This window comes from Antechinus flavipes, chromosome 1 (assembly GCF_016432865.1).
Source record: "Antechinus flavipes isolate AdamAnt ecotype Samford, QLD, Australia chromosome 1, AdamAnt_v2, whole genome shotgun sequence".
In the NCBI taxonomy this organism is placed as follows: domain Eukaryota; kingdom Metazoa; phylum Chordata; class Mammalia; order Dasyuromorphia; family Dasyuridae; genus Antechinus; species Antechinus flavipes.
In genome coordinates this window covers 84,603,516-84,626,883 of record NC_067398.1, presented here as the reverse complement: position 1 = coordinate 84,626,883, position 23,368 = coordinate 84,603,516, and the positions used below count along the sequence as shown (strand labels likewise).

The 23,368-nt window shown below is 36.2% G+C and overlaps 1 protein-coding gene across 1 annotated transcript in view; it reads left to right on the top strand.

The window, feature by feature from the left end:
- RNF123 (ring finger protein 123) overlaps window positions 1-23,368 on the top strand; it is a 112,355-nt gene that overhangs the window by 5,287 nt on the left and 83,700 nt on the right. The window contains exons 2-9 of the mRNA XM_051986466.1: window positions 5,198-5,309; window positions 5,695-5,779; window positions 9,022-9,101; window positions 9,765-9,862; window positions 10,393-10,447; window positions 10,746-10,831; window positions 22,035-22,121; window positions 22,725-22,792. Of these exons, the coding sequence (XP_051842426.1) occupies window positions 5,228-5,309; window positions 5,695-5,779; window positions 9,022-9,101; window positions 9,765-9,862; window positions 10,393-10,447; window positions 10,746-10,831; window positions 22,035-22,121; window positions 22,725-22,792 (641 nt within the window). The 5' untranslated portion in view covers window positions 5,198-5,227. The remainder of the gene's footprint in view (window positions 1-5,197; window positions 5,310-5,694; window positions 5,780-9,021; window positions 9,102-9,764; window positions 9,863-10,392; window positions 10,448-10,745; window positions 10,832-22,034; window positions 22,122-22,724; window positions 22,793-23,368) is intronic.

Sequence of the window (23,368 nt, the reverse complement as noted above, 5' to 3'; positions counted from 1 at the left end):
GTACTGGAATGTTGATACATTAGTACTTGGACTTTTCCTACTAGGAATCCTCTCTTGAATCTGCCAAAATTTTTCTTCTTATTTATGATTTCTTCCCTTCTAATTGGTTAAATGGATGGATTTCTAACAGGAATTCCAGGATCTTCCTGACTTCTTGTCTTTCATCTACTTTTTGGCTGACAAAATAATAAGAGTCACTGGAGTCACAAGAATGGCATTTCTTAGCCTAGAGCTTCTCAGCCTTTTTTGGGTTTATCTCACAGATTCCTTTGGTAATATGGTGACTCCTTTGGACCCCTTCTCAGAATCATATTTTAAAAGGGCATAAAACAAAATACAGAACGTTGCAGAGGAAATCAGATATGTTGAAACAGTTATCAAACTACTTTAAAACAAGTAACTTCAACAAACAAATTCATGATCTGTAGGTTAAGAATTCCTATTATAGCCCATTTCTTTCACCCAGGCAGAGAATCACAATACACAGATATTTTGTTTGCATTGCTGTAAAGTGCAAACCTTCCAGTTTCCTCACCTTTAAGACAAATTTAGAATAGGATGAGATCTGAAGTATTTTTCAGCTCCAACTCCTATTATTATGATTATATCTTGTATGAAAGAAAAAAAATCTTTTTTTCTTTCTTTAAATCTCTGGATTTATTTAAAAAAAAAATCATACTGACCATACAGCTAACTACTATTTTACCTCACAATTTGAAGAAAAGTCAGAATGAGATGTTTTTGGGAAAGAGACTCAATATGGGGTAGTGGAAATGGCATTGGATGTGACTGTATCTCCAAGTCTGGGGTTTTATGACCACCTTGTCTCTCCCAGAATACAGTATAGTAAAGTAAACATTTATTAAATGCCTTCTCTGTATTAGGGACTGGGTCAAGCACTGGAGATACAAATAAGAAAAGGACAGTCTGTGCCCCCCAAAAATATACAATCTAATGGGGAAAGTTAACAAGATATCTGACTCTGGCATAATAATGGTGGAATAGAATCCAAAGAACGCCACTGATGGAAGATGAAGAAAAAAAAGAAAAAAGTGCCTTGTTGGAGACCATTGCATAATAAGTTGGATTTCAAGAAATGGTTTGTAGAGAGAAGAGAAAGTCCAGAATGATCAACAATCTTTTCTTGAATGTGCTAACCAAAAGAAGCAAAGAATGGAGGCAGAATAATTTGCCATTTGGATACATAGTTACTTTTTCAACTACCCAGTCTAAGAAAGAAGTCATAAATGAAATATTGACTGGGAAAGAAGTTCCCACACAGACATACAAGTAAAGAATATTTAATGTATAAAGAACAATGAATACTTATGCTATAAAAATTATTCTAAGTAATTGAAAAATAAGATCTTTATAAAACTCCTTTTATGAGATTGTGTTCTTGATACTCAAAGAAATAATAAAACAGAAAATATGTCAGTATCAGTGAATATTTATATAAAATTTTAAAATAAAATTCTAGCAAAAAGATTGTTGGCAATTCAAAATTATTCACTTTGGCTAAGATTAAATGGTTTAACATTGAGAAAAATTAACACAATGAATCATGTTAACCAAAAACCAAATCAAAACAGAAATCCTCATGAAATAAGGCTTTGGTAAAATTCAATATTCATTTCGATCTTTAACCCTGAAAAGCAAAGGTGGGGAAATACGCTTTATAAGTACTATTTTTATAAGGCAGTTATGTGGCACAGTGGGTAGAGCACCAGCCCTGAAGTCAGGAGGACCTGAGTTCAAATTTGACTTCAGACACTTATCACTTCCTAGTTTGTGACCCTGGGCAAGTCACTTAACCCTAATTAGGCCAGGTTCTCTTCCCCCTCACCTGTCCCCTCCCCACCCCCCCCAAAAAAAAAGTACTATTTTTTTGGTTCAGCTAAATAGCCAAGATGGTGGAGAGTAGATAAGACTTTGCCTTAACTCTTTCTGACTTCCCTCATAACACTAAATCAAGCATTTGAATGGATTTTAGAGTAGCAGACAAACATTTGGAATATAATAATTTTCTAGCATAAGATATCTTGGAAGGACTTCAAAAAAGGTCTGTCTCAATTAGGTAGGGGGAAATGTGCTACCTGGAGGCCTTGGAGGCTCAGTGAGGGTAATCTAATGAGAGACTCTTAGCCAAAATAAAGCAGCATTGGCTATTCTGACCTGGTTCGGAAGGTCAGTGAATTAGCTGTTTAAGCTGTAAGGCCTTCAGTGCAACTACAGAAAGCAAATAGTGAGCCCTTGAAACCCAGCATAACAGGTGGGACTTGGCCAGGCCCACCCAGCACAAAGATGAAACCTGCAGCATCACTGGCCTCAGCAAACTCAATGAGAAACCCCTGTTACCCTATAGAAGAAGCTCAGAACAATATTCCTTGTGCCCTATGAGTAGACCTCAACCTTTAAAAATGAGCAAAAAAGCAAAAAGAATTCTGACCATAGAGAGCTACTGTGGAGACAGGGAAAAACAGCATACAATCCAAGAAAAAGATAGTAAAGGCAAAATGCTTTCAGGGGAAGCCTCACAGAAGGATATGAACTGGTCTCTGTCTCAAAAGGCTCTCTTGGAAGAGTTCAAGAAAGAACTTAAAAGAGAGAAGAGAAATGGGGAAAATTCAAGAGAGTTTGGAAAAGAAAACAGAAATTGACTTGAAGAATACAACTCCTTAAAAAATAAATTTGGTGAAATGGAAAAAACTATACCAAAGAAAACAATTTCTTAAAAAAATGGATTTGGCAAAATTGAAAAAGAAAACAATTCTTTAAAAAAATAGAATTGGTGAAATGGGGAAAAAAAAAAAACCAATGAACAAAACAACTACTTTAAAAATACAATTGATCAAATGCAAAAGGAAATAAAAAAGCTAATTGAAGAAAATAATTCAATAAAAATTAGAATTGTACAAATGGAAGTAAATGACTCAATGAACATCAAGAATCAGTCAAACAAAACCAAAAAAAAAAGAAGAAGAAGAAGAAAAGAAAAAAATAGAAGAAAATGTAAAATACCTCACTGGAAAAGCAACTGATCTGGAAAATAGATCTAGGGAAGAAAATCTAAGAATTATTGGACTATCTGAAAGCCATGATGAAAAAATGAGCCTGGACAACATTTTCAAAAAATCACCAAGGAAAACTTCCCTGATATCCTAGAACCAGAGGGTAAAATAGTCACTGAAAGAATCTGTCACCTCCTGAAAGAGACCCTCAAATGAAAACTCCAAGGAATATTTTAGCTAATTCCAGAATAATCAGATCAAGGAGAAAATACTGCAAATAGCCAGAAGGAATTCAGATATCAAGAAGCCACAATCAGGATTATCTGGTAGCTTCTACTTTAAAGGCTCGAAGGGCCTGGAATATGATATTCTAAAAAGTAAAGGAGCTTGGACTACAACCAAGAATCAATTATTCAGCAAAACTAAGCATTATTTTTCAGGGAGAAAAATGGATATTCAATGAAATAGGGGATTTTCAATTATTTTTTGATGAAAAGGTCAGAGCTGAACAGTAAATTTGATCTCCAAATATAACTCAAGAGAAGCATATTAAAAAAGTTAAAAAGGGAAGAAAAAAAACTATGTTAAAATATTAATGACAGAAATAATTCAGGTTGGAGAGACTGGAAAGACAGACCCACTAATAGATTATTGGTTAGAATTGGGCTGGCCATTCTGGAAATGAATTTGTGATTAGGCAATAAAAGTCACTAAATTGTTTCTACCCTTTGACTAGAGAATCTGCTTCTGGGTATATACAGTCGTAGTAATAGTGTTGTTGCAGTTACTTATCAAACATTTGCCCTAGATACTCTGCAGAAATAAAACTGAAATGGTCTCTGCCCTCAAATAGTTTTATATTCTATTTAGGGAATTAGGAAAGGTCTCAGGTAGAAGGTGTCTCTTAAGCTGAGCTTTGGGGAAAACTAAGAATTTTAAGAGGTAGAGGTGAGGTGGGGGAGTATTCCAGGTGTGGGGGAGTTGAGGATGACTCTAATCCTGTATATCTGTGAGATTGGAAGGATTGAGGTACCCTAAACAAAAAGAGGGACATTGGGAATAGGGTTGAGTTATGTAGGAAATATACTGAGTTTTGTTTTGGACACGTTGAGTTTAAAAAACTTACAGAACATCCAGCTTGAAATGGGTAGGAGATATTTGATGATATGGGACTGTCACTGTGCAGAGAAACTAGGGTTGGCTATTTGTCTGTATATATACAGAGATATATATTTGGGAATAATCTGCTCTTGGGAGCTGGTGAGATCACTGAGATAATGTCAGACCTGTATCCTAGCTTTCCTTTTCCTCTCTTTATACTGTTTCAGTGGAGCAGCATCAAGGACCCTTTCCCCATGTCTTTTTCTCTTTTTAACAGGATAGCCATTTCCTTTATCACAAAAGACTCAGAAGTTGGCTCTGACAAATATTGAAAGCAGAAAACATTGTGCTGTCACCTTGTCTCCAATCCCTGAGCAGCCTGGCCTAGGACTCCCTCTTCCAGCCAGCCCCAAGGGTGGACATGTCCTGCAGGAAGTTGTAGCTCCAACAGGATGGCCAGCACTGACTGAGCAAGCCAGGAGTCCCTGACCTGCCAAGGCAGTCCCTAGGCTTGGAAAGTCCATCTTTTCCCATCACTGTTGAGTCTATTGTGTTTGGAAGAGAATACACAGAGCAGGAGTGGCGCTGAGGGCCAGGAGACTTGGGCTCATGTTTGGGCAGCACATGCTCTTGCTGCCATTTGCAAGCAGCCTCTGCAATTTTTAAGAAATTGTGAAGCTGACAGATATCAACTGACAGAGCATTTCTATGTACCAGAAAAAGAGGATTGTCAAGAAAATCATGACTCTATTGTGAGCAGCTTCTTGTTTGAAAGTATACATTCATTATAATATGGTAGTGCCAGTGCCACCCTGTTTATCTTCAATCCTTTTTGAATATCTTTCAGCTCTAATCTGTGAACTTGAAAAATGTTACTCTGATGCTCCTTACTTTCTTTTTTTACATCACTATCCTTATACCCAGTCCCCATATGACACTTCCACCCTTTCTTCCTTCTCATTCTCCAACTCCCCCACCTCAATCTGAAAATTCTCCTTTTGTAACAGATAAGTATAGTCAAGCAAAACAAATTGAGGTTATAGTAATTGTTTGTGAAAATCTATGTTTTGTGTTCCCATCCTCAGGATCACTGATTGTTCACTGAGAAATGAAGAATGACGTCAAAGGGGGCAGGCACATCTTTCTCCCAAAAGAGTTATAGACTGACTTCTGATTCTGAGAAGCCCAAAGTCACAGGTGGGAGTTCTGAGCAAGGAACAGGGGAGGCTGTGTAGGAGGGAATCTCAGTACTTGTTTACCACATTGCCAGCAATTATTAATTTTTAGACTGAAAAAGTTTTGGGGAAGAGAAGCAAAAGGCCTAGAATTGAATAAATTAGCCCACCAATACCTAATAACAATCCATTGACGATGGTTTCCTTTTTCTTCAATGGCAGTGTGTTATATAACTTGCTGAAATTCTTAATCCATTCTTCAAAATGTAACTAACTTTCCTCAGTATTCCCTTAGCTCAGCTGGGAAGTGACTAGCCTAAATTACTGTGTAATCGACTTAGTACCTTGTTAACCATAGTGACTTCCATTCCCTTGTTTTTCCCCTATTTGGCTTCATGTGCTTACAGGTATTGTTAATGAAAAGTTACTGGATGACTACCTACAGCGTATCTTTCCTAGCCCAGAGCAGATCCCTTCTACCACTGCTAGCAGGTATAGTAACTATCTTTTCTCTGTTAAGTTGAGGTGCTATTATACCAGAGCTGTTTTTCCTTTTAGAACCTATCCTTTTGAGGGTGGATTTGTCATTAACAAATAACGAATACATATTCATTATTTTCTATGTGCAGAGCTTTATAACAGACACTCTCGAGAATATAGAAAGGTGTGTGAATTATTGGTGTGTATATAGGTCATTGATGAATATGGGTTGTATAAAATGGGATCTTTCTGAAATGAAAAGCAATATATAGGTAGATATTGAAAAAGGACACTATTTTACTCTGGTTTAGCCAGATGGAAAGGGAGAAAAAAGGATGGCTTTCATTTAATTTAGGTTAATGTAATATACAATACATTCTCTACCTTCTTCTAAGTTTGTGGTCTATATAGACCAATCAGGTATGCCCACTGTGAAAAGATGAATAATGCAGGACAGTGCAGTTTAAGTAAATGTTCAATGAATGGGACAGTCCTCAAGTGTGTTGGGAGCTTGTGGAAAGAAAGGTCATTGTAGCCTGGGGGAATCAGGGCAGGTGTTCCCAAAAAGCTGAGCCCTGGAGATGGCATGGCATCTAAGGCTTACAATGTAGTCAAAATGCCAGCCAGAATCACAGGGACCTCTTGTTCTCTGTTTCCCAAGAGCTTCTTGTGAGTGGATAATTGTCTTGATAAATATTTACTGATAAGCTATTATAGTCTTATCTTTGTGAAATGACATGATTTGTGTATTTGAATGAGTTTGTGGGTAACCTCCATTAGGTACTTAATGTACATGAATTTCCTTTTCTCCATTGAGGTAGATACTTTAGGGGGTTTTCAGATGAGGAAGCTGAGGCTCAGAGAGGGAAAATAGTAATTTGTACAAGAACTCAAAGGGATGGAACTATTGCCAGAGCCAGGGCTCCATCCTAATTCTCCTGATTCTCCAATCCTATTTGTCCTATGACGCACTACGATTTAAAGAAGTCTTATGGTGAAGTTTTTGGGAAAATGAAGAATCTTTTTCAATTCAACAGCAATTTTTAAGCTTGCTATGTGTTTAGTGCTGGAGATCGAGGTAAATTACATTCATTGTCCCTGCTCTTGAGAAACTTAATCTCCTGAGGGTGAAGGTGGGTAAAGTACATGTACACATGATCCAAAAGAGAAAGTTATGAGGGGAAAAGAATAGAGCCAGATTGCTTCAGTTAAGTTTGAGGAAGTAGAGATATTTTCAGTTGAGCAGTCCTTTTGGAAAGTGAATTTCTATTCATGAAGAGCCTAGACTTTCCATGATTGGGTTTATTGAAAGTGAGCTGCCTGTTACACCTCACAAGTGGATAGGTGAGTAGTAGTTCTAACTATTAATCATTGCTATGCCTCCCCTGCCAGCATTAGGGATGTGATAGCTTCAGGACCCTGAGAGCCTGGGAAATTACTATAGAGCCATCACACCCAACTTTTCCTCTGGCTTCATTCCTGGGTAATGGAAGTAAGCTATAGGAGGAAGCTCTGACCTACTGGGTCCAAAGCCTCTCTGTTGCTTTGTGCTGGGGATACTATTCAGATGGAGAGAATTGTTCCCCATCTCACAATCCTCCTTTTGCATTAGCAATAAAAGGGTAATTGGATGAAAACTGTGGTAGGAAAGGATCACCCAAGAGTGTGCTGCAGGCAGGTTTTCCTGTTTGATGAGGCCAGGTCAGATAGGATTTAGATGAATTACAGACAAGTATCTGCCATTGCTGGGCTGGCAATAAGTCTAGAATGACTGGTGGTGGGCCCTTGGGCCTTGTGGAGAATTGGTTGGAGGAAGGATGCCTAGGAATACATTGCCTGAGCCCTGCTAAGGTTACATTCCTTCCTCTATTCTTAGGTACTGAGCTCATGTCAGAGCAGCCAGGACAGCTAAGAATAACACCAAGACTTTTTTTACAATTTGAGATGAGTTAAGGTTACAGTGGACAGAAGGGAAGACAGAAATCATCTTTGTCCTGGGATAAGGAATTCTTGATGACATTCTGCATATCTGTCTTTAACATTTAAGATTAACACAAGCAGTAGGATGGTACATGATAGCTAAGGGTTAGGAGGACATTTTTCTTTTTTTTTCTATTTTTATTGAAGTTTTTTATTTTCAAAACATATGCATGGATAATTTTTCAACATTAACCTTTGCAAAACCTTGTGTTCCAATTTTTCTCCCCCTTCCCTTCACCCTCTCCTCTAGATGGCAAGTAATTCAATATATGTTAAATATGTTAAAATATTAAAATATATATTAAATCCAACATATGTATACATATTTATACAGTTATCTTGCTGCACAAGAAAAATCAGATCAAAAAAGGAAAAAAATATGAGAGAAAACAAAATACAAGCAAACAATAACAAAAAGAGTGAAAATGCTTTGTTGTGATCCACACTCAGTCCCCACAGCCCTTTCTCTGGGTGTAGATGGTTCTTTTCATTACATCTTTTATTTCTTCTGGGATTGAGTGGGGAAAAGAGTGGGGCAAGTGGTAGGGAGAGATATTTGCTGTTCTTCTACTATCTTTATATATTTATCCAAAGTTAAAGATTCACATGACATTTACACTTCTCAGAGGAATGGTGCTTAATTTACATGAGAAGTGTTGCTTATATGTGTAAATAGAATTTCCTGATTTTAGATATGGGATTGAATGAGTGACCTAGCTAGAATCTAGCTTCCTGTTCTTCTTGATCTCTCTTTTGAGAGTAGCTCAGACACTTGTTAGTCCAGCCTGGTATCTAAACAAAAATCTCCTCCACAACATCCTTGACAAATAAACATTGGCTCTCTTGCTTTTTAATTTTTATTTTTTAGAGATCTTCAATAAGAGAGAACTCAATATCTCTCATGGAACCTTACTCCACAGCTGTTAGGAACTTTGTCTTCCATCAAACCTAAATTTATAAGTTGTATTACATGACCTTTAAGATCTCTTCTAACAGATATTTTGAGATTCTGTTTGTATTTCTCTGGGACTTGTTACCATCTCTCTTCATTCATCCAGTTATGGTGCTAACTTGCCAGGGCCACATTCTGTAGCACCAGCATATGTAGTTTCATTAGAAGAAAATAACGTTGGTTTACTTAACTGTCATTGGTATTTTGTGGCTTTTTCAGGGTTAAGAATATATGGTTAGGGATGCCTAAATCCTTGCAACTCAATAAACCCCAATTACTTGGGATAGATGAAATGAGTCTCCTTCTTACTCTCTTTTTCCAGAAAACCTCTGTCCTTTCAGAACCTTGAGGAGCATCTGAACCAACTGCTGAAGGAGGATGATGAGTCTGAAGAGAGTGAAGGTAGAGAGTATTCCTAAGGGGCTGAAACCCATGCTTTTGTGGTGGTGATGATGGTTGAGAACCAGTGTTTTGCACTATTTTATAGTCAGAGAGGTAGATGGGGGATTTTAGAATTGAGTAAGAGCCAGGAAACTGCAGGATCTGGAACCTCTTATGAGCAAAATGCTAGTATATCTTTCTTATTCCCTAGAATGGGATCCCAGGATTTATGGAATGGCTACTGCTTGCCTTTTGAAACTTTCCCTTTCCCCACAAAGACCCTTCAAAACAGATCTGGATCTCCCTTAGCTCAGGATGTTCCTTTCCTAACTTCTTTCTTATTTGGCAGACCTCAGGGCTTTGGGGCTTTTCAGAGAGGTCGAAATAATGGAAGCTCTTTACAGATGTTTTGAATGTTCTTAGATTTAGGGAGGAAGCTCAGGCTGGGAATGTTTCTGTAATCTAACTAGGTGAACTCATCATATACTAATTTCCTTGTGAAAAGGCGAGGCTTTGAAACTCATTCTAAGAATGTCAATCTGATTTTAATCCATCAGGTGAGTTGTTTTGTAACTACCAGAAGAGAGAAACTTCTCAGTTGGCACAACTCAGTTTCCTGCTTGTTGGGACCTTTGGTTTTGCTCCAAATGATTTCAGCTGATTCCCATTTCTTTTCTGTTTCAGAACAGACTGTAGAAGGGCGGCTTGGGCCAACCACTGTGGTCCTGGATCACACGAGTGGCTTTGAGGGGCTACTCCTGGTGGATGACGACCTTCTTGGTGTGAGTTTGTGGGTAACCTCCATCAACGATAGGGAGGACTAATTAGGGCCTCACAGTTGTGGAAATCATTAGGTATTGGCTAAGCTAATTTGTGCCATGCTACAACTTGCTGCTTAGATTTTGACACTCATAACTTAAGTCTGTGATTCATCTGGGCAAGGTGCATGTAACTTGATGGGTTGTTCAGGAGAACTGAGTCAACCTTTCAGGGTTTTGACCTCTCTGAAGAAAGTGGTGAGACAAACATTGAAGTTGCACAGTAATTCTAATCCTCCTTAATCTTGAGGGGCCTGGCTATGTCTCTGTGCTATTCTTGAGCATAGTGATTAAGGGAAGGAATAACATGAGAGCTTTGACCAGATCTCATTAAGATGATGTTTTGACATTCTTTCCCTTGTCCAAAAGTGACTTTTTGTTTCTCTTATTTAATCCTGAAAGGGAACAATTACTATCTATTACAGAAGGGAATACATATAGTATATCTAGGGATTTATCCTGAGCTTCTAAATCCCTTTTCTTCTTTGATCTAGGTTATTGGACACAGTAACTTTGGCTCCATCCGAGCCACCACCTGTGTATATAAAGGTAAGTACTGTTAGCTGGTTGGGGGTAATGTGAAGGGGAAGGGAACTTTTATGGTACCTCCTTTTATAGAGAAAGTTAAGGGTTGTCCTGTCCTGTTTGCTGAGTTTTCTGGGACCTTTTGGGGATAGTGTGGGCTTAGTGAAAATCTCAGTGGGAAAGAGGTAGGACCTGAAAGCATCTTGCAGCCTCTATGGAGTGAGGCTTGCCAAGGGAAAAAACCAGTCTTTCTCAGTGCAGTGTGGTGAGATTCTTAGTAACTCCTCAGTAACAAATCAACTTGTGTTTGACTTCTTTCCAGGGAAATGGATCTATGAGGTGCTCATCTCCTCACAGGGGCTCATGCAAATCGGCTGGTGCACCCTCAATTGCCGATTTAACCAGGAGGTATGTTATGCTGGAATGCTTGTATTTAACCTTTCACCCTGTTCTGTAAGACCTCACTCTTCTATTTCTCTTGCCAGGTCTGGATCAATCTGTGAGAATGTAGTATATATATGTGTGTGTATATATAGCATATATATACACCAAACCACAATATATTATATGATACAATAACCATTTATTAATCAAGTCTTGTGTGGGCTTCCATAGGATTTAGAAAGCTAAGTGGAGATAAAACCTAGTCCCTCTCCTCATGGAATTTCAAGGATATGATACATATATAAACAACTATTGTTGTTCAGTCATTTCAGTCCTAACTCTTGGTGACACCATTAGGGGTTTTATTGGCAGATATAGTGGAATGGTTTGTCATTTCCTTCTCCAGTTCATTCTTTAGGTGAGGAAGCTGAAGCAAATAGGATTGAATGATTTCCCAGTGATACACAGCTAGTAAGTATCTGATTTGAACTTAGGAGGGTGAGTCTTTCAGACTCCAAGCCAGACACTCTATCCATTATAACACATAAATAATCATATCATATGATAAATAAGGAAAAAAAGTCTTATTCTGATGCCTCATCTTACTTTGAAGTAGACTCCAAAGCATTCTCAAAGTCTTTGTCAGGTTAATAGGACCTGAGACAAGTCCTATTAAGCTAGAAAAAGCGAGTATAATCATAGTAGTAGACTTTGTTATCTGTATGAAAACCAGATTTGTTAATATGGAGAGAGTTTTCCCCAGTAAGTTGACTATTGGCTAATGAATTCTTTGGCCATGGCAACCCACAAAACAAACCACATACAAAATGAATCATGCTATTGCTTTTGCAATGATAATAGCAGAGTGACCTAAAAAGAAGCACAGAATTCTCAAAATCAGTTTTTAGACAATTTACAAACATTAAATCTCAATTCTTGGTCTAAGAACCTTGTCCAGTCAATGTATTATCAGAGGAACTGGACCACATCAGTGTTGACTTTTTTTTCTATAAATGAAACCAGAAGATGAAGATGCTTAAATGGAAAATGGCTTGCAGGTTCTTCTTGGAGACAGATGAGTTGGCAGAAGTGAGTTCATTGTGTACCTAGAGGTATATAATTTTCTGGACACTTTCATCTTACTTTCAGTGCTGCTCTTGATGAACATTAGCAAAGAGAGCACTTTGAAGATAATCTATGAAAAATTCAAAAATGTTTTCTAAAATGAAGTCAGTGTATACATTGCTTCATCATGAAGATGGACAGAAGGGAGAATGGTGAAAAATTCATTAGAATATATGGTTCTGAAATGAATATTAGATTAAGAAACAAAAAAGCAAAAGGCTTATAGAATATTCAGAAGTCTTCTGTCTATATATTGTGCATATTTATGTGTAGAATGCTATTATCCCTGTCCCAAGGGTTGTTATGAGGATCAAATAAGATAATAATTGTAAAGCATTTAGCACAATGCCTGGTAAATAGTAAGCACTATATAAATAGTAACTATTGTTATTATCATTACTTTCTTCAAGATAAGAATTGGAGGGTATTGAACATAGCAAGCACTAAATCACACTACAAAAACTGAGTAATCTTAATAGATAGGAAATGACTAGTTATTAGTATGAAAGGCATTTCTGAATCAGCTATGTGTAATTAAGTTTGTTGTGTAGTTAGAGCAGATTAGAATTTACACCAAACCACAAGAAACTCTTAGCAATTATAACAACTCTATCCTTGCCTATTAAAAAAAATAGCCATTGATTTAGCGCTTTAGAATTTTTCAACACATTCTATACATTATTTTATTTGCACATTGCTATGAGGAAGATCAGAAAATAGGATCAGAGAGATGAGTACTTGCTTATGGTCACATAGCTAGAAGGTGTGAGAAACAGGATTTTCTTTCTGATTCTAAGTTCATCTCTCTTTCTTCCATCCCTTGTCACTTCTCTTCAACAAGGTATAAATACTCAGAAATTAAAACTAGATAATGGAACAGATAATGGTGATGACCATTGCTTTTACCTATAGGAGCTTAACCAATTTGAGTAACCACAACAGTCAGCCATCAGAAACTTGATTTTCTGACTAAGAGGAGGGACATGGTAGCCAAGGACAGCCTAATTTAGAATGTAAATGTTGACAGGATGTTATAGAGGAGAATGTTAATGAGTATCACTTGATATAATAAGGATGTACAGAGGAAGGAAAAAATCAGTCTCTGAAAATCCAAATCATCCCAAAAGTATTTCTAGGTGAAGCTGAAAAAACAATAAATAGTACAGAAAATGCACCAAATCTGCCAACATTTCTCTAGTGATTTATTTTTTCACCTAAGACAATGAGTCCATCATCTTTGAACTCAATACCTTAGTTTTCAATGATCTATAAGAAAAAGTGGAAATAGCACTTTAAAATGAACTTGAGAGTAAAGAAGGTAGAGAGAAAAAAAACAATATGTTCAGTGACTACAACAATGCAGATAAAAACATTCAATATGGGTCAAATATAATGGATGACATTGACACCCAATTATTAAAGTTTATGAATCTTATGAAGGTGGAAATTGATGTACATTATCAGTCACAACCACATTTAGGCATTTTTGCTTAGCTATTTTGGGGAATATACTTTGAGGAGAGGTTTGTAGGATATGCATAAAAACAAAATATATCAAAGAACAAATAAATTAAAATTGAGAGTAGCCCCAATGCAAACCAAATACTAAGTGGAAAAGAAAACTGTAAGAGGATAGTTTTAAAAATATTAAAGGATTGATTTTTCAAGATATTTGAAAGGGGAAGATGCCAAATAATTGGAGGTAAGAGGAAAATCACAGACAATTATATTAGCCCCCCCAAAAGGCAAATAAGAGAATATGAATAGCTAGCAGCCCATATGCCTATAATCTTATAGCTGTAAAATCCTTATAACACCATTGACAAGAGTAATATACCATATTTTCAGTTATAAATTTGAATAATAGGTATTCCATTGCTCATTATAAAAAAAGCATTTGTTTTAATAGAGCAAAATGTTGCCTTAAAAGTTGTCTCCTCCAACATGGTATTTTTTATGTGTATGTTACCATTGTACAAAGTTTCTTGATCTAATTGCAGAGATAATATGGTTGAATCATATTCTAGCTATTAATATTAAGTGAAATGAATGGGAACATGTGTGCTTGCCAAAGGTGTTTGATTCTGTCATGGAAGATATATACAGAGTCCAAATGGAAGAAGGAATTCCTAAAGTTGATGAAGATGCTTCTACTCTCATTGATATTGTCTCAATTGCATTAAACCTTCAAATAATACAGGACCTCTTCAATGAAATCTGTCATGATTCAAAATAGATCAACTTAATAGTCCACCCAGAAAGAACTAGATAGATAAAGAATACAGATTGTGTATTCAGCTGGATGAACTGTCCAGTGAATTAGTATATTAGTACATGTTTTTGACAGTCATTCCAGATGGACATTGAACTGGGCCCAGAGTTGAATAGAAAAAAACTCAGTGGATTGAATTGCATTTGGGAAATTGTATAATGTATTCAGTAATCTCAGGCTTTTGCTTGACACAAAAACACATCCTTTTAACAACATTATTCTTCTAGTGATGCTCTATGCCTGTGAATTATGAAATTGTATACTTTGAGGATAATCAAAATTTTAAATAATGCAAAGGGCAAAGGGCAGGTAAATAGTAGGTTTAATTAGGCTACAGTGTATATTGCAGTATATATTAAGCACCTATTATGTTTTGGGCATTATGTTAGGTTTTGGAGATGATAGAAAGATGACCTGAATGCTGCAGTAGTACCTTTAGATTTTAAAAGACCTAAGAAAAAGGCTCCCAGCACTTGGTTGGATTCTCTAGAGAGGACTTATAGATTATAGATCATTATCCCAGATGTGGAGAAAGCATTGATAGATTGGGAGTTCTTTCATTAGAGGGAATAACAACACTAAAAAGATTATACATCCACTTAAATTTAAGTTCATCAGAAGAACAAAACAAAGTGTTGCATGGGCCAAAGTGGGGAAAGTTCATTATTAAAGTAGCATGTGATTTATCAGGCTGTAAGTATGGTTAGAAATTGAACAAAAAAAGGAAGGGAAGGTGTCCGAAGTACTGGATTTCTGTCTTCATGTATTTGAAGGGCAATTAATTTTGACCATATAAAATGATGGTTAAAAGATTGGCCTTGTCATTTATGGGTAAAATTGCAAAGAGGCAAATGTATAATTCTCATAAGGAAGAACTTTCTAACAATTAAAGTTGTTCCAAAGTGGAATGGCTGCCTCAAAAGGTCCTAAAATCACAGAATTTTAGTGTTGAAAGAAAAAGATCAAAAACTATCTGGACTAATCTATATTTGGAAAAACAATCCTTGCCAAAATATATTCAACAAGTGGTCATCCAGCTTTTGCTTGGAGTCTTTGAGTGAAAGAGAACCACAATGCCTACATTTATTTCCTTGGGCAATCTATTCCATTCAGCCATTGCTTGATTAGGAAGTTTTCCCTAGTATCAAGCCTCAGTTTATCTCTGTAACAATTCTGATTTTTCCATCTGGGGCCAAACTAAGCAAGTCAATCATTTTACATGAAAGCCCTTTTGATAACTTGAATAAGGCTATCTTGAGTCTGCTCCAGGCTAAGCATTTTCAATTTTTTCAATCTATCCTTCTATGACATGGACTCAACACTCTTTAACATTCTTGTTACCTACCCTCTTCTGAATGCTTCCCATCTTATCAATGTCCTTTTCCAAATTGGCATCCTAGATGGAACATGGTACCAAGATAGAATACAATGAATAGGGCTGTCATTTTGTTATTTCTCTTAAGTACAAAAGTTAGCTTTTTTGATTAATATGTAATTCTTTGCTAACTCATATCAAAGCTTGTAGTTCCCTTAGACCCCCTTAGGTCACCATGTCCATCAGTTTATCATCATATAATCTTCTTGCTGTTGTATACAATGATCTCTTGGTTCTACTTACTTCATTTAGCATTAGTTCATGTAAGTCTCTCAAGGATTTTCAGAAATCATCTTGCTGATCATTTCTCATAGAACAATAATATTCCATTACATTTATATACTATAATTTATTTAGCCATTCTCCAGCTGATGGGCAGCCATCAATTTTCCAGTTCCTTTCCATTACAGAAAGGGCTGTTACAACATTTTTGTACATGTGGACCCTGCTCTCCAGATTGGTTGGATCAATTCACAACTCCATCAAGAATGTATTAGTGTCCTAGTTTTCCCACATCCCCTCTAACTTATTATCTTTTTCTATCATCTTAGCTAATCCTGAGAAGTGTGAAGTGGTATCTCAGAGTTGTCTTAATTTGCATTTCTCTAATCAATAATGATTTAGAACATTTTTTATATGATTAGAAAAGTGAGCCCTTATCTATTGAGGAATAACTCTTGGTCTTTTTTTGTCATTGTTGGATTTTTATCAGAAATTAATTCTAGACTTTTATCAGAAATATTTAATGCAAAAATTTTTCTCCACTCAAAATTTTTTAAAATTTTGTTTGTTTAAAAAAGCTTTAACATTTTATGTACTCAGGATTTTTGGCTTTATTTTTTACAATTGCCACTATTGTTTTGATTCTTCTTTTAGGGGAAAAAATCTTTCTGGGAAAAAACCCAAAAAACATTGTAAAGCAGGCAAATTGATTATTTGTAATGATCAGTTTCAGCTCTGGAGAATAGATGTTGAGATATTCCTTATTTCTTTTGTTCAAGAGTTGGGGACTATAAAATGTTCCTTAAGTTGTCAGTTACGGTTGCTGTGTTGTTTGGTTTTTACCTAATTCTTTTTCTTTATCATAAGGTAGGGATATATTGGGAAATGTCTATGATATTAAAAACAAAAAAACAATACAAATTTTAAAAATTTAATCCCCCCTCTCCCAAAAAAACCTATGGATTTCAAAGCCATCTCCTTCTATTCTCTTCTACTTAATGAAGATATAACTTTTTATAGTTAGGCTATATACATATATATATATATATATATTTAGTATTTATTATATATATGATACATAAGATTCTGTTCTAAATTTTTTTTTGCTAAACTGTTCCTAGTTTTCTCAGCAGTTCCTACCAAACAAGATCTATTCTCTAGGAATTTATATTCTGGGATTTATTGTCAGGGAACAAAAGAGGATTGTTTATAATTGTAAACTTTTGCTATGCACAGTTTTTTAAAAAGTATATTAAATTTAGCAAGATAATAACAATTATCCCCCTGCTTCTGTGAACTTTTTGTATTTTGCTGGGTATTTTTAATGCTTTTTTCCTCTTTTCTTCCCCCATCTCTACACTGTCCACTAACTCACCATTACCCCCCAAAATAGAAACCCTCTTTATTAAAAAATAAGTATAGTTAAGCAATACACCTCATATGTGTATTCAAGCCATGTCTGAAAATATTTCATTCTGCACTTCTAGTCCATCATCCAGGAAACATGTTTCATCATCAGTCTTTTCATATCATGAAAGGTTACTTTATTGATCAGAGTTCTGAAGTCTTCCTTTATAAAGTGATAATTGCATAAATTATTCTTCTGGTTTTCCTCACTTCATCATGATCAGTTCATTCAAGTCTTACCAGACTTCTCTGAATTCTCTATCTAGTAATATTTTCCTATGTCAATATGTTACAATTTAATTCTGGCAGACCCTGAATTGATGGATACCAGCTTTGTTTCCTGTTTTTTACTGTACCAAAATGTGTTGCTATAAACATTTTTGGACATATGGATCTTTTCCTTTTGTCTTTGGTCTTTTTGGGTAATTCTAACAATATTAATTTTACTTATGAAAAACTATTCCAGTTATTGTCTTTGAAATTGTCCATTTTATCTTTTGTGATCAAATCTTATTCTTATTTAAGAATTCTATCCTTAACCATAATTGTGAAAGGTATTTCCTTTCCTTCTCTAATTAAAAAAGTAATCATTTCTATTTAGTTTATGTATCCATTTGGAATTTACTGTAATATGTAGTGTAACATGTTTGTATAATTTCTGCCAGATGACTTTCCAGTTTTGTTTTGTTTTTTTATAAATTTTATTGAGTCAGGGAGTCCTTATCTACAATAATTCATTTCTTTGGATTTATTAAAAACTGAGCTATTATGTTCAGTTGCTTCTGGGCCTTGTTTACGTGATCTAATCCACTGATCAACTTTACCATTTTTTAATGAGTGCCAAATGATTTTTAATGATTATTGCTTTTAGATATTCACTAACCATCTCTTTTAGAATTTTGCAAGGAATCAAGTTAAAGCTCAATGACCATTAATTTGTAGTCTTTAACACCCTTCCAAACAACTGTGACAGCCTTTGTCCTTTTAAATAGTACATTTCTTTCATTCTTCTTGATCTTTCAGAGCTCACTGATACTGGTTTAACATTTTTATCTTCCTGGAGATTTTTAGTTTTGTTTTTTTCAGTACTTTGGGATATTTTCTTTTGAGCCTAGTAACTTGAACTAATCCAGGGCAATTATAGATACTTTCTTACTATATCTTTGCTTATCTTGAGTTTTATCTCTATTAGCCATTTGTGTTTTGTCATTTCCAAGCAAATATTATTCTCTATGGTAGAGTGAAGAGTTGGGGAGTAAATGCTGGTTAGTTCTGCCTTCTTTATGTTATCCATTATCATCTTGCCCCTATCTCTGAACAAGAGTTCTCTTCCTTCTTAGTACTTTGTTTTTTCCTTATTGTAACTGAGAAATGCCCCCTTTTAAAAAAAATTGTAAGCTTTCCTAATTAGACTAGGCTCATGATGACCTGGAGGCTCCTAATTGGTTTTTTTAGGACCATGCTACATCTTTTTATTTGTTGTCTGTTACATACTTTTGCAAACCTGTTCATATCTTGAACAAACATAAGATGATTGGCAAGTTCCTTGCATATCCACATTGATCTCTATAGGAATTGTTTCTTTTTGTGTCTTCAGATTTTCAGTTTTGAGAGTTTTTCAAATCTTTCCTGGGCAGGTTTTCTTTGTAAGATCTTAATTCAGGATTTTATCCATTCTTTTTCTGAATCTTTTGAAATTTCGTGTTCCATAACCTAGGATATATGCCAGACTAATTCAGGCATCCATAGGAATATCACTTTAGAGTAGGATGGGATTTAAAAGATATCCAGTCCAGCTCCTCATTTTAGAGACCAGGGTTTCTTAAACTTTTTTCCTTTTTTCACCTGAGGAATTTTTATGTGACCGCAGCTATCTAGGTATATGAAATAGGTATACAAATCAAATATTTACTGATAGCACATCATAATTTCATAACTCCCACTTTCGGTTACAAGATCCTATGGAGTTCTGAACAACAGTTCAAGAAGCTAGACAAGGAAGATTAAGAGTTGTGACTTTTCCCAAGATCACTCGGGCAGGAACTAACAGAGGCAGGATTTGAAATCAGGTCCCATGACTACATTCAGTACTCAAAATTTGCTGCACCTTTCATTACTCCATATTGCCTCCCCTAAAAGATCCAGATCTGGAAGAGATCTTAAGAGTTCATCCAGTCCAATCCCTCCTTTTACAGATGGAGACATGGAGGTCTGGCATGGTTATGTGACTGCTCTTACAGATGAGGATAATTATATTCTACTTGGAGGGGGATGTCATTTGCAAGTAAACATAAAAGATATAAAAAGGAAGCAGCAAAGTAATTTTTGGGGGGTATTATTAGCATTAATAACTGAGGGAACTGGAAATGACTTAGTGAGGAGTTGGCACTGCAGGGGAAATACATTTTCTAAAAGGAAGAGACAAGGGTAGAGAACTTGGGACAAACACACAGAGGCAGGAGATGGACTGTTATTTGTGGACTTATCTAGTCCAGAGAGTGTTTGAGGGGCAAAGTGTAGGGGGAAGGAAATAAACATCAAGACAGCATCCCCTATTATAAGCAAATTAGAAGAACAAAATATAGTTTACTTCTCAGACCTGTGGAGAAGGAATGAATTTGTGGCCAAAGAAGAACTGGAAATCATTATTGAACAAAAATTAGCTAATTCTGATTAAGTTAAGTTAAAGAGTTTTTGTATAAATAAAATGAATGTAGACAAGGTTAGAAGTGAAACAATAAACTGGGAGAACATTTTTACATTCAAGTTCTGATAAAGGCCTCATTTCTAAAACATATAGATAATTGACTTAAATTTATAGTAATTCAAGCCATTCTACAAATGATAAATAGTCAAAGGATATGAACAATTTTCAGATGAAGAAATTTAAACTATTTCTAGTCATATGAAAAGTTGCTCTAAATCACTATTGATCAGAGAAATGCAAATTAAGACAGCTGAGATACCACTACACACCTCTCAGATTAGCTAAGATGACAGAAAAATATAATGAATATTGGAGGGGATGAGGGAAAACTGGGACACTAATACATTGTTGGTGGAGTTGTGAAAGCAATTTGAAACTATGCTCAAAGGACAGTGTTTCTACTGGGCTTGTATCCCAAAGAAATCTTAAAAGAGGGAAAAGGACCCACATGTGTAAAAATGTTTGTGGCAGCTCTTTTCGTAGTGGCAAGAAACTGGAAACTGAGTGGATGCCCATCAGTTGGAAAATGGCTGAATAAGTTATGATATATGAATGTTCTGGAATATTATTGTTCTGTAAGAAATGACAAGCAGGATGATTTCAGAGAGGTCTGGAGAGACTTACATGAACTGATGCTAAGTGAAATGAGCAGGACCAGGAGATCTTTGTACACGGCAACAAAATTATGTGGTAATAAACTCTGATGGATGTGGCTCTTTTCAACAATGAGGTGATTGAGGTCAGTTCCAATGATCTTGTGATGAAGAGAGGGGATTGTGGAAACTGAGTTTGGATCACAACATAATATTCTCGCTCTTTTTATTGTTGTTTGCTTGGATTTTATTTTCTTATTTTTTTTCCTTTTTGATTTGATTTTTCTTGTGCAGTAAGCTAATTGTATAAATATGTGTGTATATATATATTGAATTTAATGTATATTTTTACCATGTTCACCATATATATTTGCTTTCTGGGGGAGGGGTAGAGAAAAGGGGGGGGGAATTAGAACACAAGGTTTTGCAAGGTTTAATGTTGAAAAATTATCTATGCATATGTTTTGAAAATTAAAAGCTTTAATAAAAAATAAATAAAAGATAGCATCTCCTATGAACCAGGCACTGTATAAACACTACAAATATGATTATATTTAGTCCTCACAACAGTCTCCCAAAGTAGGTGCTGTTATTAACCTATTTTACAGCTGAGGAAATGAAGGCAAAGTGACTTGATGCAGTCATATGGCCATTAACTATCTGAGGTCAAATTTGAACTCAGATCTTTGTAACTCCAAGCTCAACACTGTCTTCCTACACCCAGCTTCCTCAAGGGAATAATGTAAAATAATCATGAAAAGACAGGTAGGAGTTAGGTTTTGAAGGGTTTTAAATGCTAGGAGGAGTTTATCCTTGTATTTACCCTTGAGTCAATGAGGAACCCCAAAGCCGCTTTAGAAAAACACTAAGATGATGAGACTTGTCCTTCAGGTATATAAGTTTAGAAGCTATGTGGAGAATGGACAAGAGAGGGAAGAAATTTGTAAACAACACAAATAAGATGTAGAGCAGTCTAGGCAAGAAATAGTGAGGGCTGCAAGAGGGTGGTGGCTGCTTGTGAGGGCAGAGAAGGGGATGGAGGGTAGAGATGATGCTAAGCATTCACATGAGTTGGCAGCTGATGGATTTGAGGGTTGAGGGAGAGAGGAGTCGATAATTACTTCATTATGAACTTGTATGAGGGAACCATAGTAGGTAAGGTGGGGTCTGCCCAACTATGTCCTAGGCCTGCTTTCTTGGAGCAACTGAATTCCCGCGTTTCATCTTCCATGTTCTTGAAACTCAGATCCAGTGACTGCAGAAGCTGGGACTGCTGCATCTTGGTGCTACGTATTTCCCTTGCTGGTGACTTTGTTTTGTAACTCTAATGCACTTATCCATATTGTGTATTATAGCTGTCTTGATGTCTATCCCATTTCTAATCCCATCTGCTCCTTGTCTTATTTAAACTGTAGCTCTCCCAGTACCCAGTATAGTGCTCTATACACAGAGAGCACTTAAGAAGTATTTGTTGTGTTTGGAATGGGGGAGGAACTCTCATGTCTCCATTGTTTTTTTCTGTGCAGGAGGGAGTTGGAGACACACCTGACTCTTATGCTTATGATGGTAACAGAGTGCGTAAGTGGAATGTGACCACAACTAATTATGGCAAAGTGAGTATCCTCCTGAAGGCTGGGAGAAGTAGATACTGTGGTCTGGGTATGGGTCTGTAAGCCCTTTCCAGAGAAGTATTCCACCTTGGCTTCTGGATCCCAAACAGATTGCTTTAGTTTCCTTCCTCCACCCTGCCCCCTAGCTATTGCCATGTGCTTTCTCTGCCCTTTATCTAATGTTTATGAACTATTTCTACTGTATCCTTCCTCCTCTCTAACTCCCTTCTATATGTCTCCCCATCTCTTCAATCCTGTACTTTCAACATATTCCATAAGGAGGTGGAGCAGCTAGTGCACTGCTGCTCATTGGCTCTAGACAGTAGAGAATTGATTATAGAGAAGGAAACAGGTCTTATTTACAGATGGTAGCAGTTCCCCGTGTTCCTTGATTGTATCAGATTTTCTTTGGACCCAATGATTATTTATTGATAAGGCTTATCTTGAGCATAGGCCTAGAAAGTATCAGGACCCTTCCTTGTTATGGAACCCAGCACTTTAATATAGGATTGGGGGAAACATTGTTTTTTCTTGTTTATCTGGCTTGTCTTGCCTTGTTGTTTCAGGTGGGATATGTAATCAATGACTTTTTCCTTCTCTGGACAGTCATGGGCAGCTGGAGACATTGTGAGTTGTCTGATTGACCTGGATGAGGGAACCATTGCCTTTTGTCTGTAAGTCTTTTTGTATCTTAAACTTTGGTTCATAGATCTTGCTTTTTTTCCCCCCCTGAAACTGATCTTTCTGGGCTTAGAGATGGGAAAGATATTGGGTTTCCCTGCCATTGATAGACTGTTGATCTATGCTTCTAGCTGTTTAGAGGTTCTTTCTGATTGTGAGATTTTAATGATTTTTATTATTTTAATATTCTTAGTAGTATTTATGATCATATGCTTAGGCCTTCCTGTAGAAACAGGAAAAAGCTCCCAAATCTGAGAGTCTGTGGACTCTTTGTTTTGCTTTGTGGGCAATAGGACCACTGGATTTTGCTTGTAAGACCTGTGATTGATCATAGCCTGGTCAAGGTCAGTGGATTTTTTACTGAACTATAATGTAGTTATTATACATTATATACTAATATAACTCCTAACTCCTTCTTGAGTATTCCAAGGAATTGAGAGGCATTGTTGAGTCATTAGATTGGGCTATCTTATTGATTATTCCTAAGGCTGAAATTAAGATTGACTAGCCAATTGGTTTCATGTACCCCTACCCTTTTTTTAGGCAAAGCCTGAGGAAACTTTGAGAGG